The sequence below is a fragment of the Lissotriton helveticus genome, chromosome 5_1 (assembly GCF_964261635.1).
Source record: "Lissotriton helveticus chromosome 5_1, aLisHel1.1, whole genome shotgun sequence".
In the NCBI taxonomy this organism is placed as follows: domain Eukaryota; kingdom Metazoa; phylum Chordata; class Amphibia; order Caudata; family Salamandridae; genus Lissotriton; species Lissotriton helveticus.
Genome location: NC_136065.1, coordinates 623,070,955 through 623,087,633, shown reverse-complemented (window position 1 = coordinate 623,087,633; position 16,679 = coordinate 623,070,955). Strand labels below are relative to the sequence as shown.

At 45.5% G+C, this 16,679-nt stretch overlaps 1 protein-coding gene across 1 annotated transcript in view; it reads left to right on the top strand.

The window, feature by feature from the left end:
- The first annotated feature begins 1,066 nt into the window (after positions 1-1,066).
- AGMAT (agmatinase (putative)) overlaps positions 1,067-16,679 on the top strand; it is a 131,097-nt gene continuing 115,484 nt past the window's right edge. Inside the window, exon 1 of the mRNA XM_078642998.1 lies at positions 1,067-1,938. Coding sequence (XP_078499124.1) covers positions 1,559-1,938 — 380 coding nt within the window. The 5' untranslated portion in view covers positions 1,067-1,558. The remainder of the gene's footprint in view (positions 1,939-16,679) is intronic.

Here is a 16,679-nt window from a genome sequence, read left to right as displayed (position 1 = left end):
TACAGCCATGCACACCATTTTCTAACGCACAATACCTTTCCACAGGCACACACATCCCAAGGCTGCATACAATGCAATGCAGGCCAAGGGTGAGTTAAGCACAAAGTAGAGGGACTTCCCTAGAGAGGGTCAGAAGGCACCATTCATGTGACAGAGACAAAAAGCCCTGTTCAATTTTCTGATCAGTAAAAACACAGTATGCTGCTGTCATTGCGTTGATGCTACTTAACTCCTGGTGAAAGCAAACCATTTGAAGGTAGCTTTTTGGATGCCCCTCCTCATCTAAGCAGGCCACAGTGCATGAAACATACCTAAGTCATAGCTCTCATGCATGATCCATGTTCACTCATGACCAAAAATCGTCACCAAGGATCCAGATATCACTGTAGCTGGGGCACTCAGGGCAGGGCTACATATTTATCACCATGCAAGTGACTTTTCTGTCCCAACACCTGCAGTCTCAGAACTGCACAACATGCACTCCTGGAATCAATTCCACTGTTCCCTCTTGAACACATTGTGTGATCCACAGCGCATCGCCTTACTTCACTATGTATAATTTTTCTTACCCATCCACACTGAAAGCACAATTCAGGAAAAGCGCTTTACAAAAACCTCATTTATATGCCGCTGATATAAAATAATATTGCTTCACATTGAATAACAATATAGATTTATAAATAGAGACCGTGGCAAACTGACACATTTTTAAGTCATAGTGGTAACATAATCGGAGCATTGGGACATTCTTGAATGCCTGATGTTTAAAAAAATACAAATTTCAACAAATGTCGCACCATTCCGTAATATAATCGTATCTATTTAACTGACGTACTCAAAAACCTTGAATTTTTTTTTTTTCATTTTAAAGTCCTTTATAATATTTTTCATGGCGGTTTGTTGCCTGATTTATATCTTTTGATGACTCAGCTCGTGCTTTAGCTGTGAGAGCCGAGCCAGACCACAGGGCTCTGTGTAACCCCCTCACCCTTGAAGAACCTGAGTTTCTCCTGCGTCATTGGCTGGTTTACAGGTTTGTCTGTCGACGTTTGATTCCCAGTCCCGCATTTAAGGCAGTAAGGGATGGGCGCGCTCCAGAAACGTTCTCGCGCACTACCGTGCTTGCCCACTGAACACCTGTGTAGTTCATTAGAGGGCAGAGATGTGAGCTTTGGGTTGTGGGCGGGCTGCGCAAAGGTTGAGAGTGTGTAGCGGGGTAAATGCCACTGAATGATGTGGGAGGATAGCCAGGGTGGGGGTGGTAGTGTGGGAGTGAGGCAGTGCATGAGTGGAGCAGTGCAGAGGACTGCAATTGAGGCGACAGTGAGGGGGGTGCTCATGTTAGAGAAGTTGTGGAAAGGTGGGTGCTGAGAGCGCAAAGGGGAGTTAATGGTTGAACACAGGGGCGCAGGCAGAGTAAGGAGGTGGATAGAAGAGGGAGGCAAGGTACCGTGCACCGGGGAGGCACGGCAGGGGGTGGAGCCGCGCGCTGAGAGGCCTCACCGTCACCGGACAGTGCTATTTTGAGCTTCGGCCAAAGAGCAAGAGGCCGCTCAGCATGGCACGCACCGGCATGGCTCGGCTCGGCTCTCTGCTCAGACCCCCCAGCTGCACTCTGAGGGTGTCGGGGGCCCTCTTCTCCAGCAGGTGTCCGGGCAGAGGAGCAGCGCCTGCGGCAGGGGAGCCCGGGCCTCGGGCTGCGCTCTCCTCCGCTGACAGACCGGGTCTCCTGAGCCCAAGGGGGCTCCGGCCTCTTGCCCCCTATCGCACCGCCTCGGGCACTCCCCTCAATGTGCCCCCGAGTGCGGAGACCGTGGCCCGCCCTGCGGGGATCTGCACCATGCTGAAGCTGCCCTTCCAGGCGTCACCGAAGGGCTTGGATGCAGCTTTCATCGGGGTACCCCTGGACACCGGCACCTCCAACCGCCCCGGAGCCAGGTAACAGCGAGCAGGGGTGCAGGGCAGGGCTGTAAATGGGAACAAATAAGGGCAGGTTCTCATTAAAATGAGCTAGAGGTGTTGTGTAGGGGGGGGGGGGGATCTAGGGGGGGGGGGGGGTAAGGGCAAGCCATGATACTTAACTTCTTTATTAGTTGCAGCGCACACAAAACACTTGAGAAATATGTTTATATAAACAAAGCAGGTTAACTCGTTACACAAAATGAAAGAGAAATGCGATAATATGTTAACATTTCCTTTCTTTGCAACAGTTGCACCTTCTTAAAGTAATACTGTTAATTGCTGTTTGGCACAATACTATGGGGCCGATTAGGATTGCGGTGAATCCGCATCCTCCGGGCCGGCGGAAGCCACCGCCGGCCCGGAGGATGCGGATTCACTGCTGCGGTGCCCACAAATACCCCCCCGCCAGTTTAGGATGGCTGGGGGGTCATCGCCTTCCGACCGTGGCGGAAAAGCTCTAATATGGTGACGGTGTCTATCAGACACCGCCAGCCATATTAGGATGGGGCAGAAAACATGCTTTTCCGCGGCGGCTTTTCCACCGTGGAAAAGCATGTGGTCTTTGGTGTTTGGGGGCCCGTTGCGTGGTGCCTGCCGCTTTGTGCAAGTAAATGTAAAACATGCATTTTTAACCTTGCAGCGGGTGCTGCTTGAAGCAGCACCCGCCGCAAGGTTAAAGATACGGGATGTGACCACCAGGGTGGCGGTCACATCCTAATTCCACCGGAGGGACCACCGCTGCCCCTGCGGACGGTCCCTCCACCTCAGGGGTGGCGGATGGACGCAGGTCCGTCCGCCATCCTAATAGGCCCCTATATCTTTTTGAGCACGCAAGTAGGAAGAAACTGAAAATACCCCCAGGTCGCACCAAAGCTCTTATGGCACCAAGCAAATGAAGCAACTCATCATGACCCTCCGCAGAAGATATCTCTTGTCTCTTACATCAATCTATCCATTCATCCTTTCGTCCTACCATTTACCTGCTGATGTCCACCATGCAACCTTTACATTCTATTGTCTCTTCAGTCTTTCATCAATCATTCAGTTTTTCACTGTTCCGCCTATCCATCCTTCATATCTAAACATATCCATCCATCCATCCATTTCCAAACCTATCCATTCATCCTTTCACTCATCCATCTCTTTATCCACCCTTTCCCTCATCAATCAATTCTTTCGCTCATCCATCCATCAACCCTTTCACTCGTTTATTCCCTCCACCCTTTCACTCAACCCCTCCTTTCACTCATCCATCATCCACCCTTTCATCCATCTTCCCTACCTTTCATTTATCCATCGAATCTTTCACTTATCCACCCATCATCTGCCCTTTTATCCAATCATCCGCCCTTTCACCCATGCATGCTTTCACTCATCCATCCATCTATTCATCCATCCATCTATACATCTACCCTTGCTCACTCATCCATCCACTCACTCATCTACCTACTCACCCACCCACCCACCAACCCTCCCTGTTACTTTATTTATGAATCGTTGTCGCAGAGCAGACATGTACAAACACAGTGCCACACATTTTCTTTAAAATACCTCCTGAGAGTGTCTTGATTCTCTCTCTCTTTCTTTCACTTTTCTCTTACAAAACCAAGCATACACACAAACATAGTAGACACACAAAAAGACTCCGGTATGATAAAAGCCATCTTTTCTCTTCACCTACCATGGCTTTTTTAATTGCCATTAGGGCATAACTTTACTTAACTATCTGGGACAGGAGTGTCATGCCTAGAACATGGGATGTTATTTCACTTTATTGCAAATCCTAATACTCCCACGCATGCAATTTAGGAAGCAGTGACTGCTTTCATGACAAATTCGAATTGGAAACCTATAGTTGAGGTAAGATGCTAGTGAGAAACGTATGGGTTTCCAATTCTGAAAGCAGAAAGACAGGCATCAAAGGGATTTGTACGAAAGGGAAGGAAGGGCATTACCCAGCAGAGAGACGTCAAAGGGGAATGGGCGCGGACCTGCCCAGATAAGAATCCAATAAGGGAAGACATATTTTAAAAACAAGCACTGGCAGAGACAATAGGTTCCGCAAATGTGAGAGCTATTGGCTTTGGCAATGTTGTTTTGCCATGTTGTACACCAGTGTGGCTGCTGTTCAGCCTGGCTAAAATGAATGGGGTTTGGTAGAATGAGATTTGGGAGTGTGGTAGGATGGAGTGGGTGATTGTGGTAGGGTAGGTTGGGGTGGTGTAGATTGGGGTGAAAAAGATTGTTGTGGGGTAAATTAGGGAAGAATGGGATTAGGAAATACTGGGTTGGAGTAGATTGTGGTGGGCAGACTGGGGTGAGGGAGATTGGGTTGGGTAGATTGAGATGGGGTAGATTGGGGCCCATTGGAGTGGGGTAGATTGAGGCAAATTGTGGTACACTGATGCAGGGAATATTGAAGTGAGCAGACAGAGTGTGGTAGAAAGAGTAGGTTAGGCAGTGTAGATTTGGGTGGGGTAGAATGGAGTCAGGTAGGTTGAGGTAGATTGGAGTAGCTGGAGTGGGGTAGAAGGGAGTAGTTTGGAGTGGGTCGATTAGGGTGGATTAGTGTGGGGTATATTGGGGAAAATTGGACTTGCGTAGATTGGGTCCGTCTATTGTGGAGTAGATTGGAGTGGTGTAGCGTGTGGTAAATTGGAATGTGGTGTATTGCAGTGGGGTAGGTTGGTATACATTGTAGTTGGGTAGTTTGCAGTGGGGTAGATTGGGCTTGGTTATGTGAGGTAGATTGACGTTGAGGTAGACTGGGGTAGATTGGAGTGGGGTAAATTGGGGTAGGTTGGGTAGATCGGGATGGGGTCGATTAGAGTGGGATAGATTGAGGAAGATTGGAATGGGACAGATTGGGGTAGATTGAATTGGGGTAGGTTAAGGTAGACTGGAGTGGGGTCGATTGGAGTGTGGTAGGTTGAGTACACTGTAGCAGTTGGAGTGGGGTAGACTGGGGTAGACTGGAGTCTAGTTGATTGAAGTGGAGTAGATTTGGGTGTGGTAGAGTGGGGTACATTGGAATGAGGTTCATCGGAGTGTGGTAGATGGGGAAAACTGGAGTGGGTTAGATTGGGTGGGGTAAATTGAAGTCGGGTAGATTGGGGTAGGTTTGGTGGGGTATACTAGAGTAGGATACATTGAAGTGGGGTATAGTGGAGTGAAGTAGATTGGACTGGGGTTGATTGGGGCAGATCGGAGTCAGGTGGATTGAGGTAGGTTGGGTGGGGTATATTGGGGTCGGGTAGATTGGTGTGGGGTATATTGGTGTGGGGTCGATTTGGGTGTGGTAGATTGGGGTAAATTGGAATGGAGTAGATTAGAGTGGGGCTGATTTGGACAGATTGGAGTGGGGTGGATTGGAGTAGGTTGGGTGGGGTATTTTGGGGTCAGGTAGATTGGAGTGGGGTAGATTGGTGCAGACTGGGGTAGATTGCAGTGGCAGCTCCTCCGCTAAGGCAGAGGAGCGACACCCCACTGCTTTGCACCAGTGAAATAAAGAAAACAAAAAAGTAATAATAACTCGAGGTTATTATCATTTTATGATTTTCCTGCTGAAGCATGTTTGTGGGCGGGCGAGGCTGCTCTGATGATTATTATCCGATTTGGGCCGGTCAAAAAGTCATGCACACTTTGCATGTTCTCCACGCAGGCTGCATTACAGCCTGCGCGGAGAACATGCCCAGGCTCCCATTCCCCGGCTGAGTGTCGAACCACGCTGCTCAGACTGATCACAATGCTGCATTGCAGCATTGCGATTGGCTCAGAGGAGCCTGGGTGCTTCCTGTTCTGGCCCCAGGGGAGAGACAGTGGAGGAGGGATGGAGGAGAGACTATGTGATCAGGTATGTGTTTTTCTTTTCTTTTTTAAACCCCTTTACTCTCACCTCCCACCCCCGCCCGATCCGTGACCGCCGCCCCTAGTAGATTGGAGTGGGGTAGTTTGGGTAGACTGGAGTAGTTGGAGTGGTGTACATTGGTGTGGATTAGCTAGTGAAAACACAATCACTCATATGGAGAACATAAACACAAGTAAAAAAGTACCTCCACAAACAGGAGCAGTGAATGGTCACAAGTTCTTGATCAGTGCTCTAGGACCAAGCAGCCTTTACATTTGCTAATTAACCAATTGCACACATATACATTTTTTCAGAGAACAGACATCCTGATGAGAAGGGATGTTTCTTCTTAAACTCTCTGAACTTCCCTCAGCTCCTCAATAGGTGAGACCCCCTTCCCTTTCAGCCACGGCATCTCACCTCTCGATATTAAGGTCAGCGGGACAGTTTTCCTTCTAACAAAAAGAAGGGGAACTGGTATTGATTAATTAAAAAAATATGAGCACATCATTCACCTCAGATCACGCCCATACCATCCTCTCAATCTATGAGGCATTTAGTGCTTTTCATGAGACACGCAAAGAGCACACATGAGTGCCTGACTAGCACCTATCAGTTTTTTATTCAGCATCTGAAAAACATCCATGATTCGCTGGCAACAGGCACCTCGAAAACCCTTGCGGGTGTATTTCACCAGCACTTGGTGAACATCCATGGCTGAGCGGCATTCAAATAATGCCATTTTCTGTGATGACGTTTCTTGGGTTGGCAGTATACGCTAAATTAGTTGGAATGATACTGCATACACAATCAATTCAAGATTAAGCTGGAATTTTTGGAAAGAAAAGTAGTTGAACTTAGACAAGAATATTGCTTGGACCCACAGCTTAATTTGATGCTGGTGGTTGTGGGTGGGGGCCACCAGCATCAAGTAGTAGCCAGCAAAAAAAAATACTCCCCATTTTGAGCCTGTGAGTGGACATACAATGTGTACAAGCCGAAATCTCCTTAGGGGAGTTCTAGGGAATGCATTTTGTACAGTAGAATTACTGAAGAATTTACCAAAAAAGTTCTGATTTACCAGTAAGTTCTCTAGAAGTGCTAAAGAAAAATACATCAAAGTCTACTTACTGAGACTGAACTTCCACCAAGTTTTTCGTGGGGACCTTACGAGAAAATAATGATGCCTATAACTTCAATCTATTCCAATTAGGACAGCTCAGTAGTTTACTTAGATTCCACTGAATATTCATCTTGTTTGCAATCATCCACTACCGTATTCTTTCTGCTTCTAGGGTCTGCTTTAACAGTGCAGCTGTCGCAGGAGAATTATGTGAGAATTTCCAGGAGAGGGGCTTGGGCTCCACCGACATGTTGGGAGCGAAGATTACATGTTTTGATTGGGCAGAAATTGCCTTCCACAAGATGTTTGAGCTTGAACATTCAAGGGCAAACACATGCTATAGGAATAAATACTATTAACATGCACTAGATAATTTATGGTGTTTTTCTCTGACAGCAGCACAGACAGATGCGGCGAGTATGGCTTGCGGGTGATGGGGCTGTGCAGGGGTTGCAGGGGAGGGAGGTAACGCGGGGCGAGGGGATCATGTGAGGGTCATAATAAAAAAAAGCATACGGGGCTCATAGTAAAAAAAAAACATACCTTTAGGCCGGGTCCGCGTCTTCTCTGCTCCTGCTCTCCTGCCTCCCACTGGAACAGGAAGCAGGCAGCCAGGCTCCCTCCCCTAAGCCAATCATAATGTGATTTGTCTGAGCGCCGTGACATGGCCCTCAGCTAGGGTCTAAAGAGGTGGGCATGTTCTCCATGTAGGTTGCAAAGCAGCCTGGATGAAGAAGGGGAAAGTGCCCATGACTGGTTTGGGCGACCCGAGAGGGCCGACCAAACAGTCTTTGCACACTCAGGTGTGGGCAAACCACTCCTCTCCTGCCCTGTAAGCAGATCAACCACACCCACCTGCCCGCCCGCGAAAGAAACATAAAACGGTAATAAAAAGTAATTGCCATTTTATGTTTTTGCTTCTCGCACTGTGAGAAAGCAGTGGGGCAACGCTCCTTATCCATAGCGGAGGAGCCACCACTGAGCACAGATGGGAGGAGTGCAGTATTTAACGTACATGGATTTTTAGATTTAGGACTGGCTTGATAGTACATTCATAAACCAAACCTATTGGCATTGCCAATGCTTGCTCAAGTTTGAAATGCAGCAGGCAGTGCATAGGAAATTAATTATTTGTTACATATCTGTAACAAACTAATGTGGGTAATTACGATGATCTTTGAAGACACATATCTTCCATCATTCAACGCAGCATCGTTTTGGGGAATTCGAGTATTCAAAAACGATCTTGCTTTTAGGTAACAGACTTGCAGAGAAAAGTTCAATAATCTGCTGGGCATATTTTAATTCTCTTCTGCATTCAACTTCACCTGCAAAATCGTGGAAGAAGAAAAATTAACATTTCCATGTAATTTAACCTTGCATGTGATGGGATGCAGTTTGGCGACAGTAACTGTATATTTATGCCAACCAGAGAGATAACATTTGACAAATGGCATGACAAGTGGCATGTAATGTGGCAGGGAGAGTGTGGTCAGCTGCAGTCTCCACACATAAAATAAACCGTAAAGGGCCCTCTGAATGTTCTTGTTCTGCTTGTCAGTTCATAGAAACGGTTCGGTTCTCCCCCGTCCTTTTTGCATGTCACGAGGCTAGAGATCTCAGTTGGAGCTCTCCGGCCCTTGCTTGAGCTGATGGAGCGGGGGCCTCGCCCTCGCGACTCCACTGACCGGCATTAATTTTTGGAGACCCGCACGTATTTTTCCTCCTAGGATATCAGGGTCGGACTGGGCAAAAAAAATAGGCCTGGGCACCAAATGAAAACTGGCCCCTGTTAGTGAATAAGATAGCTAAACAAGTGGCCCACGTTTGCAAATCAGTCCAGTTTTGCACTTGTAAAGGTATGCTGTTTGGTAATTTTGCAAGGCAAGGAAAACTGTGTGCTTGTGTGTGTGCTGCAGGTTATGATTGGTGCAATATCAGTGAAATCAACAGGAAAAAATGTCCTGGCCATAAAACAGATCCACAAACTGCTAAAAAAGAACTGCACACACACTGATCTGTAATATCAGCCCAGCGGGCACTGCCTGATTGGCCTTTAGGCCAGTCCGACCCTGTCAGACATTTCCCAAGAGCAAGAGAGAAAAAAAACCTCAAAGAGGAAAATGGAGGAAGAGAAAGGGAGAAAAGCAGAGACCAGCAGGAGTGAAATAAAGGGGGAAGATTATCTGGCATTGGAATAAAGAGACCTGAGGTGGATTAAAGAAAACGCAGCCTTGTTATTCTGCACACTGACATTTAGTAGCGCCGGACCTGGGCTTCTGAACAGAGCTTTGGTAACTAGCACTTATTATTTTACAAATTAAGCACTGCTTGAACCCCTTTGGTCGACCTCAAAAAGCGGGGTTATTACCGCTATGGAAGAGCAGTCACTGTCTATTGTAAAGTTTGAAGTCAATCTTTCGCCCTTTTTACGGACGGCAGATGATGTCAGCATGTCACCTTTGGCCCAGTGCTTAGTTTGAGCCAGTGGTTTCTGGTGCTCAGCACCGGCACTTAATTGTGAACACCGGCACTTGTGGAAGTGTGCAACAAGGTGGCGCTGTCTTAGATGACCACAACAACAGTCAAGTATACATTAATTCAGTATACGTTAAAAATTACTATTACCTGCCGCTCAACCCATTCATATAGCTTTGGGGGCCCGTACTAGTCGAATTGTCACACTTGTAGGATTGTGATGGTTAGTAGTTGTGTTCTTACTATCATTGGCAGCACTGACAGGGGCAATGTGTGGTGCAAACTGCAGCGGCCTCCTGACCAGAGCTCTGGCACTTGTTTTTTTTAAACATTAAGCACTGCATTGGCCAGACATGAAACCGCATTATGGTACCTGGAATTTCAGTATATAGCTTGGAAAAATTCAAGGCCTATTGTAGGCTAAGCTCCAACACTTGCAACAGTAGTAGCTACTGGAATTGATTGCATTGAAGATGGCCTTGCTTTCTGCCAGTTCAGTGGCCAGGCTGGCTGCAGTTTGAAACTTTCAGGAATTATTCATGCTGATTCAGTGTTTGCCTGGCAAACCATCTACTTCGCAAACAGTTGGATGAACCAAAGTTAATTTTTTTACTTATTATATGCATACAAATTACGTAGTTCGTACCACACTCTTGGGTATGGCCAACACGAGTGGGGTACACACCTAAGAGCACCCAAGCATAACTACATTAAAAAAGTACAGCAGATGATGCCACATGGACTATCTTTTTTTAACGTTTTCTGAGTAAATGTATGTGTTGATAAATTTAATGTGGCAGGGAGAGTGTGGTTCTTCTTTACTGAGAAAATCGACAAAATTATCTCAGACATCAATACTAAAATATCTAATGATGATCCTCCCCCTCTGTCTAACCCCAGCCTACCTCAACCCACTACTGTTGACAACAACCTGCTGGAAGCCTGGCCGAATCTCTCATTAGAGAATCTCAAAGGAATCCTAAAAACTGTCAAATCCGGTTCCCCTAGGGACCCCATCCCTATTAAAATTATAAAACAATTGGATGACCAGTCCCTGAATATCATTGCCAACCTCTTAAACTTGTCCCTCGACCTCGCCACTGTCCCGGCCTTATGGAAGCACGCCATGGTGACACCCCTCTTGAAAAAGCCTAATGCTAACCCAGAAATACTGGCCAACTATAGGCCTATATCTCTGCTTCCTGCTTTTTCTAAGTGCCTCGAGAGACACGTACACTCCACGCTAGCCACTTTTGCAGAAGAAAACCTCCTACTCCACCCTTCGCAATCTGGTTTCAGGGCTGGTTTCTCGACGGAGACCGCCCTGTTAGGTGTCACTGAAAATATCCGACAACGTCTTGACCAAGGCCAAACGGTAGCACTTGTGCTGCTGGATCTAAGCGCGGCGTTCGACACCATCTCCCACGAAACGCTCCTTAGAGAATTACACACAAATGGCATAAGAGGAAAGGCTCTGGAATGGATCAAATCCTTTCTGGCAAACAGAACCTTTCAGATCGCATCAGAACAGGCCGAATCAGACACCTTACCCGCAGCTCATGGAGTGCCACAGGGGTCCATTCTGAGCCCTCTGTTTTTTAATATCTATCTCAAACCATTGGTAGAACTTGTTGAGAAGCTAGGGCTCACACTCATGAACTACGCTGACGACACCCAAATCATTTTTTCCTTGTCTAATTCTTGTCCCCACTCCCCGTCACTACTCAAGGAAGGATTACTAAAAATACTGAACTGGATGACAGCAAACCAGTTAAAACTGAACGGGGACAAGACGGAAATTCTGATTTTGGGAAAAGACAAAGATCTCTGGAACCCCGCGCATTGGCCAGAACAGATGGGTATTCTTCCTACCCCGGTGTCCCATGCTCGAAATCTGGGTTTTGTACTAGACAACGCCTTATCCATGGATAAGCAGGCCAGCAAAGTTACTGGAGTGTGTCTCACCATAACCAGATGGTTGAGAAAAATCCTATGGATGTTGCCTATGTCAACTCAGAAGACCGTAGTCAATGCCCTTATCACATCAAGGCTTGACTACGGCAACATCCTATATTTAGGCGCAAATAAATCTGTCTTTGGACGACTACAAGTGGCGCAAAACGCTGCGGTCAGACTCCTGTGTAAGATTCCTAGGAACGCTGGTGTCTCGAACCATCGCCGAGACCTTCACTGGCTCAGGATTGAGAACAGAGTTCGCTTCAAGGCCTTGAACTACATGTTCAAAATAAAAACAGGAGGAGCCCCAAAATACCTCCAATCCCTTGCTTGCCTTTACACACCTAAGAGAAACCTCCGGTCCCAGACAGCAGCACGGTTCTGCATACCAAGGTTCAAACGTGTAAGATCAGGGGGCAGATCTTTTGCCTATCTTGGACCCTCCCTGTGGAACACGCTTCCTCCAAGCATTCGGAAGGAAGATAACTACCATAGCTTCAGAAAGCTTGTAAAGACCTGGTTGTTCGAACAATAATCCCTCAATGTTCCCTCCGTTTCTGTCTCTTCGCTTCTAGCTGTGTCTAGGCGCCGGGAAACCCTTCTTGGGTAGCTGTTGCGCCCTACAAATTGACAAAATAAATAAATAAATTACACGTTGTATTTAGAGTAATCTATACAGTGACAAAATGACAGGACGAAATGACAAAATATACAACAAGGTGAAATGATTACGCTCAACATTCTTTTAATATCTGGGTAAACTTCTGCTAACGCGGGATTACTGGTTACTAATTATCTTACCAAATCCCATTTCCTGTCGACTGAATCGTTGGTACCTGTCTTGAGTAAAAGGTAATCTCGCAGTAAACAATCAATTTAAGAACTTACACCACTCTAAATGACCACTGACCAAAATTAAGTTTTAAAGATTTAATATAAAGTCAAAGATAACTGAAGATACAAACTTCTCAAAATGAGATTAAGAAGATAAATCGGTATCACTATGAACATGAACTTTTTGCATAATCTGAGTCTGAAAAACAGAATAATAAGTACAAGCTCGAAAACCATCAGGGTTGCTAAAATGGATACAAGTTGCAACCTCAAAGTCATTACAGAAAAGAAAAATTAAGGTTAGTCTGTCCCTACACTACACTAAATGACATCCCTACTTAACAAGATCTTTACCCTCTAGGTGTCAGCCGTGGTGATTTCCTAAGAAGATCACGCACTTCTCTTTGTCTCTTCTCTGATAATGGGTCTCTCCTGATCAGCCTATCTGCCTACCCATCCGCTTCCTTAGGCTCCCAAAATCATCTGCTCTGCTCTCCTCCCGGGTCCCTTTCCCTAATACCAAATCACATTTTCAATAGAAACGCCCCTTGGGACGCCCCTCACGTGGTACATCTTTGCGCGGTAAACTCCATGATGGTACTCTTGAAGACCCTCGTTATAGTTGACCTTGGTTCCCAGGCTCCTTCTTCCGTGCGCTGATACCCCCTGAAATTCCTGGAAACTCCTACAGGCCTGCGCAAGGCGCCACTGAACAAAGTCCCTTTCATTCGAGCTGATTAGGACCCTCGCACCTGCATACAGCTCGTCCTGCAGTGGGCCTCAAATTCCAGACTTCACCATATCTTAGGCCATAAAACACTCTCAGAGCTCCATACTGGACACCTCACGACCTCTCCTCTAACGAGCACATGACGATTTAAACTACATGACATTATCTGTTCTGGCCTACTTGATTTACATGCAGCAGGTTCCTGCACTCTTAAAACGTTAACTTGATTTAAACAGCAAACATTCTTAACTAGCATACGTTTCTAAAATAACACATCTATAAAGCATATACTTTTAACCCTAAGTTCAATAGTACATTTTGAAAGAACCATGTCAACTTTATCTCACATTATTTTAGCAGCTCGTTCAGGTTTGCTGTGAATTGCCCTAAGGCCTACACAAAATACTGGAATCCAAAGTTACATTTAATTCGGACATGACTCTTTTAACATGAGAGAACCATGAGGTTTTCACATATACTCCAACATTTCTACATTTAATCTCACACCGTTATAATTATGGTTACTCTACTTAACATTCTATACATTTCGCTATTGAATATAAAACACTCGTGTGCAAACATGTTTAAACTAACTACGTGCTTGTAAATATGGCGTACTTATACATTTTTTCAAACTTGTGCTCTCTCAGTCCCCCCTTTGATGACCTTCAGGGGTCATCATCACCAAGACACTAAAAATGTAGAACCTTTAAAGTGAAGACAGGGCAGTACCACTTCTTTTCATACTCTCTAATGCTTTCAGACTCTTATATTGAGTGTCCTGCATCGCTGTCAACTCTTCTTCCTGTTTCTTCATAGCTCTCTGTAACCTATTTGCTCTATACCATTGATACAAACGCACCAATCCCCACAAAGTGATTACACAAATCACAATTATGATGATGGGTTTCAATATGTACCAAACGATACCCTTTCCTAAGTTGGCAAACCAACTTCCAACTTTACCCATTCCATGGCCTACTTTTTCCCACACATTTACCTTTGCCAGGTCCTCAATTTCGTAGTGTATGGCAGTGATGTTTTGTATATACTTCTCTAGAGGCTTTGAATTGTCTGGAATGTAAGTACAGCATTCCTGTACCTTCAAGGCCCTACAGACTCCTCCCTCCTTTGCTAACAGAACATCTAAAGCAAGTCGGTTCTGAAGAACCATTGCCCTAATCGATTGCATCTCCCCCTCTATCAGCATCAAGGATCTTGCAGTACTGGCAGACAGTCTATCTACGACTGTAGCTAACCTCCTGATCTTAATGTCATTCATTATCAATCCTAAGAAAGGGAATGCAGCACCTATTACATCTCCAACTACTTCTGCTGCACCCAGCCCTCGCTTCCATCTAGTTGATATTTCTTTCTTAGGCGTGTCTAAATTCTCAACATGATATATTTTAGGGAAGACAACAGCCAGATAGCATGATCCGTACCAATTATCTGGTAACTTCACATAGGCATATCTTCCACATACAAAATATACATTTGGTATTGCTTGCATCCCTTTCATGAAGTTCTTAGAGTAGTACTCCAATTGAAAGGCATGTTCACAATTTACTTGTCCTACATAAACGTTTTCATAATAGGAGTAACTCCTGTGAATGCACAGTTTCCCCCGTTTCTCCTTATCCAAAGCAATTGGACCAATACTACCTTTTCGTTGTTGTGCCCTTTCCTCCTTGGTCCAATCTGTTTCCCCTTGTCCTGATGCCTTCAATATCTTCTGCCTCCTGTATCTAGTATCTACCTGAGCTATAAACTTTTTCTCAACTTCTGATATTTGACAAGTCAGATTGTTGATTCGAGCATGTGAAGTATCTAACGTTCTCCATGGAATAAACCATTTGTGTAACCTGTCTTCGCTTTTGTAGTAGTCCCATTTGTTCAAATGCTTGAAATTCGGAACCTCTGGCAATGTCGAGTCGAAATTCGAGAAGTAATACTCAAATCCGTCTCGTCCATAAAACATACTTAACAATAAACTGCACGTTATCCCATATGTCAACGGGAGATGATGGTATTTGATACCCTCCTCCACCGAAATTGGTAATTGCATACAGACATAGCAATCCTTTACCTCCATGGCATCAACATATTCATAAAGCAACTTAGCATAAGCATTTGACTTGTAATTCCCCTGTGACTCATCCATGTGTAACCTTTTTACTTCTGCATCTAACAACGCTTTGTCTTTCTCATTGATGTTTCCCTTCTCCTTAATAATGGTAGTTCTCGGTGTTGACACTCCCTTATCCTCCTTAACGGTGGTTCCATCCCCTTCGTGTCCCGCTAGGAATGAAACAGTTACCACTAAAATTATAAGAGAAACCACTACTCCTAAAAATGTAACAGCTATACATTTTGCCCTGCGGTTCGGGTTGCCAGCCTCCATGTTCTCAAACAGTGTAGTTTTCGACTATCTTCCAGCATTCACTTCCTCTTCTTTTCAAACAAAGTCTTTCTCTCTTGCAATGTCTTTCTTGGAACACTTGGAAGCTTGACAATTTATTTCCGCAAAACAATTCAAAGTCCAGTAAAATAGACAACCCTAGCCCTTCTCCATCCGCTAAAAGGAAACCCCTGCCATTTTTTTTTTCTTCTTCCACTCGGCGCTAGGTTATCTTGCAACAATTTACAATTTCTTTTCAAAAGTCTTATTTTCGTCTGAAGTTATGTATGACTCAAGGAGTGACACTACTTCTTCATAAACGTCCATCCGAAGTATCATTCCCTCAGGTTCTGGACAGTTCGTACCACAACATGGAAAGTCAACCTTTTCTAGGATTATTCTCCTTATTTCGCTCAAGACAAGTGGACGGACGAAATTGAGAGTTAGCGTTTTTTCAATTTCCAATCCTGGTACTATCAGTTCTATATCCACAATTACAAAGGGGTTCGTTCTAATCAAGATCACTTTCTTCACCTTTCCAGATCTGCACCCCCTTAAAGCCATTCGCAATATGATATTAGTCCACAACAATAAGTGCTCCTAACATTTCTACTACTCGCTCAAGCATTTCCAAACGAAGAAGAGTTCCCTCCAATATTGGATATCGTGAACAGCAAACTGGAAACTCAACTGTTTCTAAAATCAACTTTCTTATTCCACTCAGGAGAGCAGGATGAACGATGTTGAGTGTCAGCAACCTTTCGGTCTCCGCTCCTGGCAGTAGAAACTTTATTTGCACTGTGATGATCGGGTCAGTTCTGATCAGTTCCACTTCCCTGATCCTCCCTGTTCTGTGTCTCCCAGACATCTGCAACAAGGTAGGTCCAGTCGGGAGTAGAGTATCTTCTGCTAGGCACTCGCACCCTTCTTGATCTTCTAAGACCCTCCTCGGCTTGATCCTGGATATCTTCTTCTGGATCTGAGTCTTCGGATATAGGAGTAAGCGTTTCTTCCTGGGCCGACCTCAAACTTAGCCTTCTTCTCCTTGTTGGCCAAGTGGCAGCTCCAAGCCTTATTCTCCTATTCCTTGTCCTCCCACTTGGTTCTTGATCGCTCCGATACGGATCTGAGTCTGAGTCGTATTCACTTCTGCTCTCTCCTTCAGTTGCGTCTTCTGTCTCACTGCCGTCCTGCCTTCGCTCTTCTTCTGAATCCGATGCGTTCCCAACTTCTTCCGACACCTCCTCAGCTGCCTCAATCCCTTCTTGCGACTCTTCTTCCACTTCCGGGCTTTCGTCTGGGATGGGAGCTGTTCCTTCTAGAGGTGCTGGAACTCTTCTAGTATGGG